This window comes from Coniosporium apollinis, assembly GCF_000281105.1.
Source record: "Coniosporium apollinis CBS 100218 chromosome Unknown supercont1.5, whole genome shotgun sequence".
Taxonomy (NCBI): domain Eukaryota; kingdom Fungi; phylum Ascomycota; class Dothideomycetes; genus Coniosporium; species Coniosporium apollinis.
Genome location: NW_006913267.1, coordinates 92,605 through 109,814, shown reverse-complemented (window position 1 = coordinate 109,814; position 17,210 = coordinate 92,605). Strand labels below are relative to the sequence as shown.

The window sequence follows — 17,210 nt, the reverse complement described above, 5'->3', positions numbered from 1 at the left end:
GCAACACCCCACCGCCCGTTATGCTGTACGCTCAATACCGGAGCTTCCCAAGCAGCGAGAACGAATAAGCAGCCTCCCGCTCACTCTTCAGCTGTACAAGACAGTCAGCTTTCCGTCCAGTCCAGAACCACTCGGGACAACATACCTGTATCATGTAGACCCTCGCTCTAGCCCCACTAACCCCCCCAACAGCCCCCACAGTCCCAATCTCACCATTCGGGCCCTTGACATCTTCCCACACCGAGACCGCAATCCCCGTCCTCGCGACGCGCTCAAAGGCAGTCTCACTCAACGTAACATCAAGCAAGCACTCGCCCTTCGTCTTACCTAGCACCACAATCCTCTTCTCATTACCTCGTCCCTGCCCCGGCGACCCCGGCACAGCCGCGCCCGACGTCCTGGACTGCTGGCTCGGATGCGTGATCGTCAAGCGCGCGGAGCCCATATCCCGCCACTTGGACTGCGTCTCCCGCACATAGAGCCGGATCTTCGCATTCGAGATGCCCATACCGCCGACCATGATGCCGTCCGCCGGCGTGCTTGTTCCGGAGCCGCCGGAGCCGCCGGAGCCGCCGGAGCCACCTGATCCGGTTTCCAGGCTCGCAGTGCTACGGCTCCCCTCGCGCGACGAGATGGTGGACCGCGCGATGCTGAAGGTGCGGCGGCCGGTGCTGAATTTCCGCAGCGCTGAAAACGCACTCGCCATCGTACCAACAGAGGAGTCGGTCTGGACAGATATGCTCGGCGCGCGCGTGCTCGTGGCGCGGTAGCTCTTGCTGCGCCCTAGTGAGCCGCGCCACCAGCTGCCGCCCGCGGTGCTGCCGCCGGCGTTCGAGTCATGGCGCGAGGCGTTGCGGCGGTCCATGGCGGCGGCCCAGCTGCTCTCGCCGTATGGGCCGCGCGCGTTCTGCAGCGCCATGTAGGTCGGGTTGTTGATGCGTGAGGTGTTGATCATGGCGTACAGGGCTTCGCAGTCTTCGGGGGAGCGGGAGCGGAACATAATATTGTTTCCTGTGCGGATTTTGCTTTTCGAGGTTGGAGGTGAGCGGATGGAGATGTCGAGGGCTGTGCCGCGACGGAGGGGGACGAGGGGAGTGAGCTCGAGAGCGACCAGGGGACGGTTGGAGCTGCTAGACTGGGCTTTGCCGTCACCGGATATAGGTGAATTAGGTAGAGAGGCATTCATCTCATACGCCTCGATCAAGCCAGGCGTGATAACGATCCTACATTCACCCGGATGCAGGTCTTCCCACATGCCCATATCAGACCACGAGAAAATCTCTGCAATGGCGGTGGATGCTTTCTCGCGGCTCTGGGGCACGGTGCGATACGGAGCTTGGGACGCTGACTGTGAAGGCGACAAGGTGCCGCTGGGGAGGCTGGGAATAGATACAGGAGGCGACACCCTTGGGAGCTTGTACAAGGCTTCAAGTGGGGGCAACGGTCCGAGCGTGCTCTGGTTCTCGTAGATCCCGTCGTCAGAAGACTCAGAAGTGATAGAGCCTTCGTCCTCTGATGCGAATCCTTCACTTTCGCTAGTAGATTCAGTAGCGGTGGACGGCTCGTATTCATGCTTTAGTGGTGATGAAGACCGGCGACGAACTTTTCTTGCGGATGAGATGGGAGTGAATTGTGGTGTGGTGGAGCCATTGAGTTGTACAGGACTTGCAGATCGGTGAGGGGGTGGAGATGGAGGAATCTCTTGTTTAAGTGCGTCAGGTTTTGCTTCTGGTGGTGCTGAAGACCTCTTCTGTAACTTGTGGTACCTCGCTGGGGCTGAGCTTGGGGCTTCCTTGACTGGCGTTACAGGTGCAGAATCCGCACGCTGATCTACGGTGGCTGAGTTGTTAAGCGTCTGACCCGGCTGACCTGACTTCCGCAATTTTGGTATCGTTGGAAGATCTAGCGAAGGAACGGATGAAGCTCGACGATGAAGAACTGGCCGGGAAGGTGGCACTGGAACAGACCGTCTCTTGTGGTGATCTTTGTCAGATTCATCCGATGCGCTTAAATCGTCCTGCTCAGATGGTGGGAACCACACGCTGTAACCCTGGCTGGTGTCGGATAGAAATGAAGATGTCGGCGACAATGGCGGACGGGTACTGGCATGCTTGGGCTTAATGGGCTCCTTTAGCTCAGGCTTCATTGGCTCTTGGTCGAAGTACTGCTGCCTGATCTGGGCCGGCGAAGTTGGAGAGCGAGGTGATTCTCTATACCTCTTTGCCTTGGTCCGTTTGAGATTAGATGGAAGGCTGCTGCCTGCCATGCTCATGGCCTCGTTGAGACTCCGAGGAGTTGGCACTTCATGCGACTTCCTTTCCGCCTCGCCAACCGCTGGATGTGAAAGCGATGCTGATTGGCCGCTCTGTTTACTATCCGGTTCGACAGGCAAACTTAGAGGGGCCGCGCCGCTCTTAGGCTTCTTCTGTAGTCTGTTGCGCTCTCTGCTTGTTGGTACAATTGGTGGAGAGGTAGAGAGTTCAGGATATGCCACGTTTTGCATTTGAGTGGTGGCCTCAGCGTCCCATTGCTTTGATGTACCCTTCGCCCGCTCACCAATTGGCACTTCGATCTCTCGCGGACTGGGTGTTCTACTCTTTAATGGCAACGCTGGCGCTGTAGCTGCAGACATCACCGGAGGAGATCGATGGCTGCTGGTAGGCTCATCAACTTTACCGGCGAAACTCTCCAGCGGGAGTTTTGGTGGAACAGGATTTAGTCCGAGCATCTGTATCCATTCGAGCCCAGCTTGCTCGTCGTCGGTACATAGAGTCATCAATTCTTGCCATTCTTGCCCACCCGAGTGATAGCCTCGGATCATCACTACAATCTCGCTGTACGAGTCACCGCTCCGAGCAGAAATGCGACCGATTTGAACCGGAGGGAACAATAGCCAGCGGCCAGTATTGTCGACTTCGCAGATGAGAACATCGCCACTGTTCCCACGTCCAGCAGCATCATCGCGCAGTAAAAGTTCGGCCCGGCAGTCTACCTTTTGGCCACTGGAATGAGGCAGGTGCAGATCGAAGTAATCTCGAGCGCGCACGCAGCGCAATGGGTCTATCGTCACACCCGCCATGGGAGCTAGGCTTCGGGGGTCTCGCGCTCTGCTAGGATCAATGCTTGCAGCTGCTTCATCTTCAAGCCTAGCCTTCTCTTCGTTTGATCTCTTTCGCGCATCAATGACCAGGTTCTGGAACTTTATGGCTGCCGCTTCAGCTTGCTCTGATTGTCTGATAGTATGGATGCCCTATTTTGATTAGGATCATCTTGAGAACACTTGTCTGCTTCATTGCTTACCTTGAAAGTCTTCGCGAGGTACTTCAGACGTACAAGTGGGCGTTTCAGCAGGAAGGCAACGTCAACTCTCTCACCATCGGCGTCCACTACGTAACCTTCCTCATTTCTAGGCATACCTTCGTCCCATGCTGCATCATCTCCACCCGTCGCAGTCTTCACAACGGATGCCGAGTCTTTACCCGTCGCGGGTGCCAGATTGACTACCACGTCCTGAAAGCCCAGTCTCCATGCTTTGATGTAGTCAGTATATCCTCTTGACGCGCTTTGAGCCCAAGAAAGCAGTGCTTGCGGATCCTGTTGCGGAATGCGCTTGTGCAGAGACTTGAGCCGCTCAAGAGCAATACCCATGTCGACGATTGGTTGGGTAACGCCAGGGTCGTTCTTCATTGCAGCGGAACGACCAAAGAGGCCAGCTGCGACGGCGGCGTCTGATTTTGACAATACACATGTCAGCAGCACCGGGATGACGCCATCAACCAGAGTGCGCAGTTCGCGGATGTATTTCGCCTCATCGGATAAAAGCTCGTTCATCAAATCTTCAACTGTGGCTGTGGCGAGCCTGCTCCTATTTGTTCGAATACTGCGTGCTGATACGATACTCTTGCTGCCACCCTTGGATATTGACAGTACCGATATCAGATCCGCATGAGTGGCTAGCTTGCGCTTCTGGCTTTTGACTCGGCCTGTCCTGCTTACTTGAGACTCTGCATCTAGGGTGACTACAGACTCTGAAGCAGCTCCGTCCTCGAGTACCGTGCTCTGTTGCAGCGTCCCTGCTGAGCTTTCAGAGATCACAGAAGGTGCACCGTTTGCTTGGGTGTTGAATGTCTCGACCGAAGCTATAGTTGATAGTCGCTTTCCCGTTGACGGAAACATTCGCCTTGTTTGGTTTGGTTTGGGCTGAAGGGGGAGGGAAGGGCTTGGTAAGTCGACAGTAGAGGGATCAACGGACGAGGTAGTGGCAAATGAGATACCATCGTCTCCTAGTGTTTCGTTTCGAAGCGGCGATGCCCTTGGTGTACGCTTCGTTGGAGGCTTGGTGTCGCGCTTCGGAGTACTCGGCTTCAGAACCGGGATGCTAGAGATACTGGTAGCGGAAGGCTCATACGAGACTCTCGACGGCCCAGAAACTTCGGTATAACCTGATGTTCCGACAGATCCAGAACCAGCTATCGAACGAAGTCGGACGGGCGAGTTGTTGCTTTGGATCTCCGCTCGCTTCCTGCTACCATGTCGTGGCAGATGTGAGTCGGCTCCCATAAAGCTAGACGTCGTAACGGTGTCGTCGAAGCTTCTGCGCTCCGATTGAACCTGGCTCTCCATGACTTCTGAGCGTGGACTGGAGGAGCGTCTCCGGGTATTCCTCTGACGTTCGACGAAAGGATCGGGAGTGCTTCCGAGCCAGGCCTCTACTCTACTTCCAAAGACCTTCGGTGGCGTCGCTTGGGGCGGTTCAACTGATACAGGGACATGCTCGAGCTCCGCAGGCGGAGGCTTTGACAGTCTGCGCTTGGTGCGGGCCTCTTCTACTGACCGTGTTTTCGATGCAATTGGCGCTGGACCCTCTAGTAAGTCATCGACATGTCGCCTAGACCGTCTTTCTTTCGGTATGCGGTCTCTCTCGGGTCTTTCTGGACTGGTCCGGCGTTCTCTGTCGCGCCACTTGTGCGGTTGACCCTCATCTCCGCTGTGATAAGCCTTTCGACTCCTTCTTCGCTCAATGGGTGACCTCTCGCTTTCGCGCCGGTTCCCTGCTGGGCCCTCATCGTCGCTGTAGTATGCCCTTCGGCTTCGTCTTCTTTCAATCGGTGAGTAATCTTCCGCGGATAGATCGGATCCAGGTGACTTGTCTCGACTCCGTCTCTTGCGCCTACGCCCAGAGCCTTCCTTCCGTGATGAAGCGGGTGAGGGTGTTGACTGGGGAAAGTCCTCCGCATGTCTCGCTGCAATCTCATCATCAGAGTACTCCTGGGCCCTTGAGTATTCGTCTCTTCCGTTGGAGTGTCCAGACTTTCTCCGTCGTCTTCTCCTCTTGTGCGAGCTGTCGAGTGGTATTTGCGGACCCTCTTCGCTCTTTTCTGTCGTTCCGCTATCTGAGCCTCGACGAGCTGGAGGGATCTCTTCTCCGCCATCTGGTATGGATTTCCTTCGCGGCACGCCCGCAAGATAGGCCAGGATCTGTGGGTTGGGTTCCAACTTCTTCTTCGGCGATGTCTCAGCTTTTACCGTCGCCTTGGGCGGAGAGCGAGAGACAGGTTTCACTGCGGGCCGCACCCATCCCGTTGGCTTTCCAGTCTTTGGAGTCGTGTTCGCCTGCGGCGACCTCGCTTTTTTCCAGTGCTCATCGCTGACGACTCTTTTCTTCGGCGCACTGGCAGCGCGTACATCCTCATCCAGCTCGTTATGTTTGATCTTGCGCGGTGAAGGAGCACATTTCTGCTCGGGCGCCGAGTCTTGCGCGTCATCGGACTTCGACACTATTGTGGAATCTTCGTATATGACTTCGACGACCAACTCCTCGCCTTGGTTGCCTGGTGGTTGCGCCTCGCCCGTCGGCGGTCGATCCGCAGCGGGTTCCTCGGTGACGACGGTCCCATCGTCAGAGGTCACTACTCCTCCGCCATGCGTTTGCCATGTGCGAATCTTGTCCTGTACGCTTGCCGAGTTTTGCGCCCCATTGGAACTTCCTAGGCCGAGCTGTTTGGCGCTGGGTTTGCTATCGGCAGGCTTGAGTTTGGACGGAGTGGCCGGTTGTTTGGCAGTGCGGCGAGCTTGAGGAGAAGAGGGTCCTGGCATAGGGACCTGCCCAGCGAGGGATCGAGTCAGCTTCATGTCGCGTTGAGCATTGGAATACGGGCAATTGCTCGCTGCATCACGTTGCTTGGCTGTTGTTTACACACCTGCTCAGGCTACACATGAGCCTGGGGACTACCGGACCGCGCGACACTATCGATAGGGCGGCAACGAGTGAATTGGGTAAGTATCATGGAGAAGAATGACAAGGTGAACGTGTAATGGATATGAAACGAGCTTGCAGGTCGAAAGCAGGATTGTAGAGGCGTTTGGTATCTCGCGCTCTCAGTGGTTGGCCATGGATGCACGAAATAGTGCAATCGCGGCGGCGTAACCGGCGGGAGATCCCCGGTGGACCGTGTGAACGAGTTGCGCAATCAATATTCTTCAATCAACTAAACACTGTCTTCTCATGAGAAAGCAGGTAGAAACCAAGACATTGTCACGAGATGAATCGAGAACCCGGAGATGTGCAACACTCGTCGCGCGGGGGCTTTGCTGACGGCAAGCAAGGGAACGGTTGCCATGCTCTTGCCATTCGCGCGCAGATCAGCCATCAGCCCTGCGTAGCGGCGATCATCTGGAACATTAGCCACACCGAATGGCGAATGCGGCGCCGGTGGCCATGTAAATATCGTCCTCTCAAGCCTTAGGAGAGATGAGTGTCACGCTCGGCCTTTGCAGCAACGCAATCGCGTGAGGCAAATGCTTTGAACAATCCAAAGTTGCGACAAATGTTCTCGCTGCACCTGATATATGGCCTATATTGAACTAGAGTCTACATCTTAGTAAGACAGATGCTCTAAGTCTAGAGAGCTCTAAGCTTCAACTCTATATTTGGCTCCGAACGACGGGCGAGCCCTCGAGAATCCGCAGGGGCAAGTGATAGGCACTGCTCTCCCTCCGCGCATCTGAGGCGTGGCAACCGCCCTAGCGGCGGCCTCTAAAAGAGGCTCACAATGTCTTCTTGATAGCGCCATTGGCCTGCAGCGACCGATCCATCTTCTGGAGCGCTTTGAACGCACGCCCGCCGGCGGTTGTGCTGTTGTACAGCAGTACTGTGCCCTGTTAGCGTTTCCTCCTGCCTACCTACAGAATCCATGAAGGCTTACTGAGGGGGATGACGATCCAGAACAAGTTCATGAAAACATAGTAGCACCAATAGTAGTACGCCTCTGGCCGCCAATACGACTTCTCCAAGTAGTAGTGGTCGAACATGCTAGTGGCATAGTACAGAACATCTCCGTATAGCTGGCCGAGCGAAACGATCGCTTGCAGCGGATGTCTCAATGGGTGCTCCGTGGTGATCATGTGCGCCACGATGAAGGATAGAGGGCCCCAGCAGATCTGTCACAAGTGTTTTAGTTAGCATGCAAGTCCGCTGGTGGGGTGCGGTCCAACGTACAGCAGTAATGCTCTCCATGCACATGACAAACGCGTTCTGAGTAAGATACCGCGAGTCAGAGTATGCGTATTCCTTCCATAGCTGCCCAAACAGGTCTTGCCGCCCGCCCATAGCCTTAAAGTTGTACGCGTAATAGCCTGGTCGTGGGTCAGGTTGCAAGTCGATGTAGGTGGGTGCGGCTTGAGGTTGTACCTTCAAAGAAGAAGTGGATGCACCCGCCTGCACTGGATTAGCAGGGAAACAATGTAGATATCGGCCCAACTTACTCAGGACGAACCACATGAGGGTGAGTAGCTCAGATGTCGGTATCTGGGAGCGTATCCGCTTTGCAGCGACGTAAGTAACAGAGAGGATGGCCGCACATCCTGAACCAAAAGCTAGCAGCAATTGGATCACGGAGTACTCGTTGGCTATGTAACCAGCAATTTCGACTTCGAGAGGGTAGTAAGGGTGTAACGGAGGAGATGATTTCGTGCCATTCAACGTAGCTTCTAGTACGGTTTCCATGGTCAATTGACTGGAAGTGTGTAGCAGGCAACGAGAGAGATTGGTTCCGAGCAATGGAAGATGCCCCAAACTCTGCTGTCTGCGTGAAAGACGTTCGATGGAAACGACCGTTGCTATCGGAACCCGGACCCTGAGGCTCAAGTGAACATGCGTTTTTGCGACACCCGGAAGCACGAGAACCCGGACATCCCGCCGCCAAGGAGCATAAATCAGCCTCAAACCTGCCCTGAGTCAGGAATCAGAGGGACCTTGGGCAGTCCCTTTACGAGTACAAGGCACCTCAAGAGAGCAGAACGCGTTCGCAACGGGGGAGCCTGGGGAGCCATGACCGTAATTTAATAGCAGCCCTTGCATGCTGTCTACGCTTGACGAGCTCGCATCACAAGCTAGTGAGCAATAAGGCTGCAAGGCGCGAGGCCGGTTGATTTGTGGTCAATACATGATGCCTGGACGACCTGTAACCCTGTAGCTCAAGACCTATGTAACGCTAAAGGTGATGTCTATTCCCAGAACCCAGATATGAAGAGCACATCAACACATAAGACATGTTTACACCGCGCTGTATCCGCCTCTACTGCCGCCCCCTTGTATCGTGCTCATGATGCTTCTCGCCCAGTCCTTGAGCAGATACGGAATATCCCTGATAGTGTCTCCATGCGGCAACAGATCCCAACCACGTGCGCCGTACCGGCTGTAGTTCAGCCAAGAACCGAAAATGAGGTATGACGCTACAGCCAGGAAGAGTCTGCAAAATGTTAGCGGCCCATTGGCGATGAATAGGGACGGTGTCAGAGCTCACATAATGATGAACCAAGTAAAGAAGCCCCAGCCTGTCGACTTGGCTGGTGCAACACTCCCAGCCTTCTCGCAAGCGTACTTTGTCCGCCATTCCATCCTCAGCACGCCAACCCTGTCGTCGCCCTCAAACTTGTAGCTGACCACCTTCAGACTCTTGTTGTCCTTCTTCTTCTTCTCATCCTCGTCCCGCCTTTCCAGCGCCTCCGCCTGCTCCTCCTTCTCCCGCTTATCCGATTCGTCCCCTTCTAAACCATCCCTCCCGGCGTCGCAAATAAACTCTACAAGGGCTCTTTGTTTATGTCCCTTATTTCCCTTCTCCTCGAATGGCCACTTACCGCCGTGTAGCTCTATCCGCACGCCCTCCTTGCTGGCATCGGCGTGGGAATCGGAGTCTTTTAGGCGGGTTATCTTAGGGTCTAGGGGCCGGCCGTAGTCGTGCTCGTAGTTGCCAGCTATGGGAATGACGCGGACTATCTTGGGTTCGTCGCCGTCGCGCTCGATGCCGCATACTATGCAGCTGTTAACTTCATAGCTTCTTGACCCCTCTTGCGATGAATTCCCATGGCTTACCTCTTGTACCGTGCGGACACTCGTCCTCCTTGTCAACCCCTTTCGTCCGCTGTAACGGTGCGCAGATGTCGATGGTGAATGTGTAGTTTGAGGTTATGCTGGGGGAGGAATCGTCCAGCCAGTGCACCGAGTGAGGACCTTTGAGGGGGCTGAGGTCGAAGTGCTGTTTGTCTACTCCGACGTCAGTGCAGTCAAGGGTTATGGCGGATACAAGGGAGCTGAGCGCAAATAGGGCAGATAGGGTTCGTGGGAGCCGCGGTGCCGGCATGGTGAGGGATGCGTTTCGGGGTAACGCAGAGTAATATCAGAAATAACCGCAGGGGTAGGGGAGCTCAACAAACAAGCCTTTGAAGGAGTGACGGGCAGATGAAGGTAGTCTAATGTACAATGGAGCACGCGCGTCACTGGGTCGATGATACGGAGGAGATCCCTCGCCGCAAGCAATGCTGCCTTCGGATTCCCGGCTTACGTTATCCGCCAAGGCGAATCAACCACCCGGGCAGACTGGAACGATTCAAGTCCACCATAAGAAGCCCTTTGCTCCGTGTACTCGAATAGGTACCTTAGTTGAGTGTGCGAAGATGTGTGTTGCATGGAGTCCGCGTGCTTCTATGTTCTGTTCTTTTCCAATAGCCGGTCGGTACGAAAAAGTGACGATATGTGTTGTGCTCGAGCGATCTGAGAGCCCTCGAGTACAACAGCATCAAGGAACCATAAAAGGCAGGCATGAAGACATGACCAGGCATCTCTGCGCCGTGAGGGGCAGGGACATTACTGCTCACCATCCATGGATGCTTAAGCTTTCTTGGCTTTCATGTCTCAACGCTATCTCCTTCGTTCCTGACATTACGCATCTGAAGTCATTTTAAAGTACCTTAACCCCCACAACTCATTAACCTGAATTTTGTTTGTTCACCGCACATTCTACGCCCTGCAATCTCTACCTGACGGCTGGGTCGCTGATACGACCTAGCCGTGTCTCATCTATCTCTACATGGCTTCCTCATCACCTCCATCCCTTCGCTCGCCTAGTAGTCTCGCTGAAAGCCTCTCCGATCTAGCTAAGCTCCACGAACGCGCTGAACGTAGGCGCTCAAGGTCTTCGTCGGAGCGCAACGATGCGAGCCTCACCGCATGTTGTGCCCGTTGTGGTCATTTAAAGGCTCCAGAAGACGTCAACGTTGTCCAGCTGCCTCGTCGTGGAAGACGAAGCCGAGCATGGCCTTCTGACGATGTGCTCTATCCGCTTGACGAGTGCTCAGAGGGTAGTAACGTAAGGTCATCCGACAACAACCGGTCGGACCGCCCGCACGAACGTCTGGGTCATGGTGCTTCCAGCGCAAGACAGCCCGGGTCTCCTAGCTCTTCACTCAGGCACAGACCTGTCGACTCTCAGTCCGTAAGAATAGAGGATCTCAACTCGGCACGAAGGCATCCTACTCGTGGCAGGAGACACTCCCGCAGCACGGGTACCTCAAGCCGCAATCGATCCAGGGAATCTAGTGTGATCCGGACTCCCAAGCCCTCCTCTAGCCCGGCGGGCCATAGTTCGGCTCACTCGGATCATTGTTCGCGCGGTTCATCGATCCGACACCTAGATTCCGAGACCATCAGGAGTCGGCGTGGAAGAAACTTTCTCGTCCTCCGCCATGAGCGGGGAACAGCAAGTGCACCGCCAGCCCATTCGATGTCGATCGGACCAGACGCTCGCCTTGCATTAGGCCATATTCCCTGGCGCCGCCGTCTCCACCAGTCTCTGGAGTCTCTTGCGTCTAGTTTATCACGACGGTCCTCAGTCAACAGCTCACATTCAGCGCATCTCGAGCTCAGCCAGCCGGTGGGCTTGTCCGCGTCGTATTCAACCCCTCTGGCGTCCGTTCAAAGCTTCTGCGCAGCTCATGAGCACCTACCAGCCGCCCTTCCCACTGACTTGTATCTCCTCGAATACGTCATCGACGGAGACCTCATCCGTGCACTACCCTCATTCACAGCGGTATATCAACTCTCCCAATCTCTGGAAGATAGCAATCTAGAGCTTCGCATCCGAAGACTGACTCCTAAAGAGTCAATAAGAATTGGGACTTGTCCGATGGACAAGTCCCACCTTCCCAACTACACGCGAAAAAAAGCGTTGTACAAGCTGAAGCTGGATTGGGGCCCGTACCGTGTCGGTATCGAAGGCCGGAAGACAGGTACCCTCGCCGGTACGCTCGGCATGAAGCGTCACCACCGGCACTGGGTCTTAAAACAGGGAAGCAAAACGGTTCTTGAGTCTTCCTCGCGCCGGTCGAAGAGCAGGACCATGGAGTGGTTTACACAAGCGGGCCGGTGGTCCGCTATAGAAAGCTGCATCGACCGACCATCTGGTTGGCCGCTGCGAGGAGCGCCAGCGCTGCGGATCGCGCCCTGGGTGCGAGAACAGACGACGAAGGACCTTGTGATCGCAACTTGGGTGGCAAGGCAATGGTATAGGGCTCTGCCGAGAGTGGTGTGGTGGTCGCGGGCACCGAATCGTAGGTTCCGGATCCTGCACTCCTGATAGACTCCACTGATATCGTCGGAAAGACCGTAAACAGCTGAGGCGTCATTCAAAGCCGGGTCGCCGCTCACCGCCCAAGATGAGTTCTGGTCTTGGACGTAGCAAGACCCCAAAATTCATGGAGGCAGCTCACTTAGGATGGGCGGGTGCGATACCGCATTAGGGCAAAGAAACGGCGTGGCTAGCGGACGTTACTCGATATTTTTATCCTCATGAAACAAATCCTACGTGCATTCCATATTCACTCAAGCTTGCCACCCATTTCCCAAACCTCGGTGGCACCTGGACGGACGAAAGACGTTCACAGGGCACGGTAAATGGTGGTATATTCCTGCGTTACTTACATGCTAGTTCTTAGTCTTCATGTCTCATCGGCCCCTCTACACTATCATCGCCGTGCTAATCCTCCCCTTCCTCTGCCGCGCCCAAACCTGATGCTGGGCGGCACGAACTTCAGCGCCGACATTGACTCCGTGATATCATCCATCGCATCATCTGTACCGGCAGCATCCGCCAGGTTCTCCTTCGGTGCGTCTTCTTTTGACCCCTGACTCCCCTGCGCAGATCCCTCAACCACCTTCTCCTTCGACGCCGTCACATCCTTCCCCTCCTCAGCCTCCATTTTCTCCGCCGCCACTCCTGCAGCTCCGTCAACAGCGGCGTTACTGATACTTCGCTGTCTTGCCATCAGCGCCGCAGAACTCCGCCGTCGGTGGCCGGGGCCGGGCCGGAGCATGGTGTTGCGCCTGTCGATGCCATCGTTGACGATGAAGAAGTCGTAGTATTTCGGGAACTGGTGCTTGTCGATCATGTGCATGCGCCGCTTCTGGGGCGTGCTGCAGACGCGGTCGCAGGTTTCAACGAAGCAGGCGTACTGGGGGAGGGGAATCAGCTGATCTCGTATACATGGGAGACGGCGAAAGTGACACGAGACATACGGTCTTCTCCCCCCGCGCCCTTCGCGCCTCGGCCAGAGAATCATGATTCTCCGCAATATGCAACCCCAGGTAATGATCAGAAGGGAAGTTCTTATGACACTCTGCGCAGCGGTTCACGTGACTCTTCTGGTAATGCACATCGTACTCCTCATACGAGGCAAACGTCAACGGTTGGTGCGGCGGAAGCAGACATCGCATCACTACGGGCTTGGTCTCTGCATCAAGCTGCGTGTACTTCGCAGAACGTGACGGCTCGCCGCTTGATACTGGCGACGCGGAACCGGAAGCTATAAATGGTGAGTCCGCCGCTTCTGGAGAGGAAGAGACGGAGTCTTGTCGTGAGCGCTTGACCATGGCGGGGCCTGACGGAGAGGTTTACTTGATAGAAGTCCAACTCTTGCACCCTTGAATCGAACTGTCGTGTCTAATTCTGTAACATGCGCCGCAACGTTTGTAGGAGCTGTCATACACTATGAAACAGCGCCGTGGGGTGCGAGACCGGCCAATGCACTGCAGCTACTCAGCTCTCTGGCGTGTGTAGCGAAGTTCAATTGTTGTTCGCCTTGCTTGCGTGAGTGCGGTGAAATGTCCACAAACGCCTCAACCCTGGGGTGCGGCTTCCCGCCCACGTCGGTGCCAAGTTGGCGTGGACCACAGAGCCCTCACCTCACCACCGAACCCGCTTATACCTACCAGTAACACTACCACAACACTATTTGAGAAAGCCGAAGAATACAGGAACTGTCGGATGGTTACTCTGTTGTACATCGCAAGGCTTTTGATTAATATCAAAGGGCTGTGTGGTGATGCAATCGTAACTTTGGCTGTTCAGCGGTCCACGTTAATTTGGCAACGACGTGCCGCCCACTCCGCCATCCGCTCTGGCGGAAAGCCGCTCGCTCTTCTCTCATTTGTGGCTCACTCCACATCATCATCCATAACTTCACTCGCCCAACCAATTCTTCCAACACACCCGGCTCGGTCCCAGTACCAGAGCTACGCCGCTTCGCACAAGACTTTCCTTCCCGCCAGCCGGGCTTCTGTCTCCTCCCCACAGAGACAACTGCTGCATCAATGGATTGCAACAGTGACGCCTCTACTCCGCAATCCCGCTCGCGCATCTGACTAGGTGGCCGACCGTGGGGTCACTTCTGAATGACTTGCTACTCCTCTATTACCTGGGAACATGGCCACTGTCACTCACGCTGAATCGACCGCCGCGTACGTTACCCTGAAGTACTTCTGCGAGGATCTTACTAACAGGCACTTTTTTTTTTTTAGCAACGTCTCAAGTCTTGAAACACAGCTGAGCGCGAGCCTCGCCGACCGTAGTTCAAACGCTGAGATAGTGGCCACTTTGGAACAGTGCGCCTTTCGACCCTATGAAACAGATAATTTTTCTCACGGGCTGGCAGGTACCGCCGCACCCGCGACGACGATGTCTTCCGCGGCCCTCACAACGCGCCCGATCGCGCCGTCGAGGAACAGATCTGGGAAGCGCACTCCCGCGTAAACGCCCACTACAAGAAGCTGCTCAGCCAGGTCAGCTTCCTACGCATCTTGCATACAGCTCATAGCTCACAGCACTCCTCTGCAGCTGAACAAAGACGGAAGAAACCGCATCGTTGAGGCTCGGAAGCTCAAGAAGGAATACATCGACTTCATTAAGTCTAGCCAGCGCTTCTACAGGCATCGTATCCAGCAGCTAGACGAGCACTACGGTGGTATTAAGGAAATCCGGCATGCTGCTCAGATGGTTTCGCGAAGCGGGAAGGGGAAGCAACTTGGTACGCTAGTCTATCAACTTAGCTGGAAGCGCTTCGCTGATGTGATGCTGCATCCAGAGTCCGCGATTGCCCCTGAAATCAGGCAAAAAGTTCTTTTTTCCTGCTACCACACGTTGGTCCATCTTGGGGATCTCTCGCGCTACCGTGAGACCACGGCTGCCGAGAAGGAATACAATTGGGGCCCAGCCGTGGGCTATTACAGTCTTGCGATGGAGATATATCCCGATTCTGGCATGGCTCACAACCAGCTGGCTGTGATTGCTCTTACGGACGGTAACCACTTCCGCGCAACGTATCACCTCTATCGATCGTTGTCTGTGAAAGAGCCATACCCCTTGGCAAAGGACAACCTTGAAAGGGAGTTCAAAAAGATTTTGATTGCATCGGAGAAAGGCGAGCTCATCAGCAAAACTCGGTTAGGGACTCCAATTGGGCCAACGCTTGTTGCTCACCTCGTCCGCCTACACAGCAAGTGCTACAAGGGAGATGATTTCCCAGAGCACGACGAGTTGGAGAATGAGGTGTTGAGCCAGCTTGCCGTTGAGTTAAAGGAGCGATCACTGGAAGGTCTCCTACAAAAGATCACGTTGGTCAACATTGCTGCTGAGCATCATGCCGTGACACAGTTACAAGGTAAGCTCATCCACACATGATACAAGTTGACTGCATCTGACACACCGACGCAGACGGCAAGTCGGCGGCACTTCGCCCGTTCTTTTACTTCTTGCGATTGAATGTGAAGACATTCTTCACCTTGCTCCAGGTCCTCCAGCCGGAACTAGAACGCTTGACTGGAGAAGGTGATGATCTCGTTGCAGGAGACCGTCAACAGCAGCCAGCGGACAACGTTTCGGCGGTCGCGCGACGAACTCTGCCTGCGGTCCGCCTCTACAGCGCTTGGTTTTCGAAGAATCGTTCTCTACTTTCATCTGAGATCTCGGGCTCGCTGTCTAACGTTGAAACCCAACAGCTCTGGAAAGCTTATGCCGAGACTCTGACCCTCCTCAAATCAGCGTTCCCAGTACCAGATCTTCCCACGGAGGATTATATGCTGGAGGAAGATACCGATACTCTTGGCTTCGCACCACTGGAATCCGAGTACACCAAGAAAACCTGGTTCTCCGGTGACACCTTAAAGGCGAGGTGGTCTGACGAGGGCATAGGCAGGAACTTGCCTAATGTGGAGATGCTCATGCGTGTTCGCGATTTGCTCATAGATGGCGCGTTCCTGATGCAAGATGAGGTAACAATCTCGCTCTGAATAGCTTGCAATCCGTTCTCGACTAACGAATTTGTAGACTGTCCCTTTGGCGTTCGACAATGAACGGTTCATATATCAGGAAGCCGACGTGCCTTCTCAGCTTCTTGCTAACTCGAGTAATGAAGCCGATTCACCGCCCGCTGCTGCAACTGTCGACCTTTTAGACATCGCTCAAGCTGTCACCCCTGAAGCCGTACCAGATGACCAGATGTCGCGGCTTGCGCCGTCCGAATCAAACACATCTGCAATCATGAACAAGATGGTAGACAACCTAGTCGGCGATGAGGTCCTCGATCCGCTCCCAGAAGAGGACGAAAACATTCCGCCCACGCCACCGGAGCAGACTTTCATGGATACCGTGCAGCTCGGCGATCGTGTTTACGCGCCCATGAACGCGGGGGATCTTGTGCAGCAAGTGATGAACTACGGCAAATCGAATCGCTCACCGGCAACTCCGGTACGCACGCCTGTGCACACCCCATCGCCAAAGATCACACAGCTGCCGTATCTTCCTCCACTCCCCTATTCAGACGATATCTGGAATCCAAATTACCGCTCTCCGGGACCGTCCTCTCCCCTGTTTCCGCCAGGGCTTGAGCCGCGTGGAGCAAACGGCTACTCAGCGGGCCACTCCCGCGACCATTCCAGCGCATCCATTCGGACGTCGGTGCCCATCGCCGACTCGCGGAACGGGTCCTCTGTTACGCCTGTTGGCAATCTTCCGCACTACCAGCAAGGGTATGCGAACAACGGGTACGTGCCGGACCGCAGGTCAACCGGTGCTCCACCAGGATTCGGTCTGCCCGCTTACGCCAATGCCAATGCTGGTGTGGCGAGCCCGCTTCTGTTCGGCGGTGGCGGCGGACCTTTTAGCTCTGACATGAGACGCAGCATCAGCGCGTTCCGCGGGACGCCGCCGAGTGGACAGGAGGGCTGAAGATTTAGGCCTCAAGCTCTTTTTGAAAGGATCAAGCGTCGAATGAACGGCGAGAAGCAACCCTATGCATCTAAAGTCCTATGGCAGCCTCGCAAATTCCAGGAGTAGCCACTTGCTCCGGCGAGCGCTTGTGTCGACAACGATCACCTGCTAGCCGCACTTCCACTCATGCGACATGGCCAGTGGGGATTTGGCGCCTGCAAACTGATACTTCGAGCGCGCCTCCGCTGCCGTGACTCCGGCTGTGTACGTCACAGCCTCTTACCGCTGCCTGCAGCGGCTCTGCTTATGCTGCATCTGCCGCTGTTGCTGGGCGTCTTTCTAAAATCTTGCGTCGTTCCACTGGATCATACGTCGTAGCGGCCGAGGCCACTG

General features: G+C 55.3%; 5 protein-coding genes across 5 annotated transcripts; 1 reads left to right on the top strand and 4 right to left on the bottom strand.

The window, feature by feature from the left end:
- Nucleotides 1-31: 31 nt before the first annotated feature.
- W97_01382 (uncharacterized protein) lies at nt 32-6,132 on the bottom strand (the record flags this gene model as incomplete). Its single annotated transcript, XM_007779290.1, has 3 exons — nt 32-91; nt 146-3,250; nt 3,301-6,132. The coding sequence occupies 3 exons, from the start codon at nt 6,130-6,132 to the stop codon at nt 32-34; spliced, it is 5,997 nt and encodes a 1,998-aa protein (XP_007777480.1).
- Nucleotides 6,133-7,047: 915 nt separating this feature from the next.
- Nucleotides 7,048-8,005, bottom strand: W97_01381 (uncharacterized protein; the record flags this gene model as incomplete). The annotated part of the gene is made up of 5 exons (XM_007779289.1): nt 7,048-7,151; nt 7,206-7,440; nt 7,499-7,635; nt 7,691-7,717; nt 7,765-8,005. The coding sequence occupies 5 exons, from the start codon at nt 8,003-8,005 to the stop codon at nt 7,048-7,050; spliced, it is 744 nt and encodes a 247-aa protein (XP_007777479.1).
- Nucleotides 8,006-8,554: 549 nt separating this feature from the next.
- Nucleotides 8,555-9,641, bottom strand: W97_01380 (uncharacterized protein; the record flags this gene model as incomplete). The annotated part of the gene is made up of 3 exons (XM_007779288.1): nt 8,555-8,750; nt 8,805-9,312; nt 9,374-9,641. 3 exons carry the CDS (start codon nt 9,639-9,641, stop codon nt 8,555-8,557), a joined length of 972 nt encoding a protein of 323 aa, XP_007777478.1.
- A 2,659-nt stretch (nt 9,642-12,300) lies between these two features.
- Nucleotides 12,301-13,204, bottom strand: W97_01379 (uncharacterized protein; the record flags this gene model as incomplete). The annotated part of the gene is made up of 2 exons (XM_007779287.1): nt 12,301-12,786; nt 12,851-13,204. 2 exons carry the CDS (start codon nt 13,202-13,204, stop codon nt 12,301-12,303), a joined length of 840 nt encoding a protein of 279 aa, XP_007777477.1.
- An 832-nt stretch (nt 13,205-14,036) lies between these two features.
- Nucleotides 14,037-16,835, top strand: W97_01378 (uncharacterized protein; the record flags this gene model as incomplete). Its single annotated transcript, XM_007779286.1, has 7 exons — nt 14,037-14,071; nt 14,132-14,215; nt 14,266-14,392; nt 14,448-14,637; nt 14,695-15,270; nt 15,324-15,880; nt 15,936-16,835. 7 exons carry the CDS (start codon nt 14,037-14,039, stop codon nt 16,833-16,835), a joined length of 2,469 nt encoding a protein of 822 aa, XP_007777476.1.
- Between the last annotated feature and the right edge of the window lie 375 nt (nt 16,836-17,210).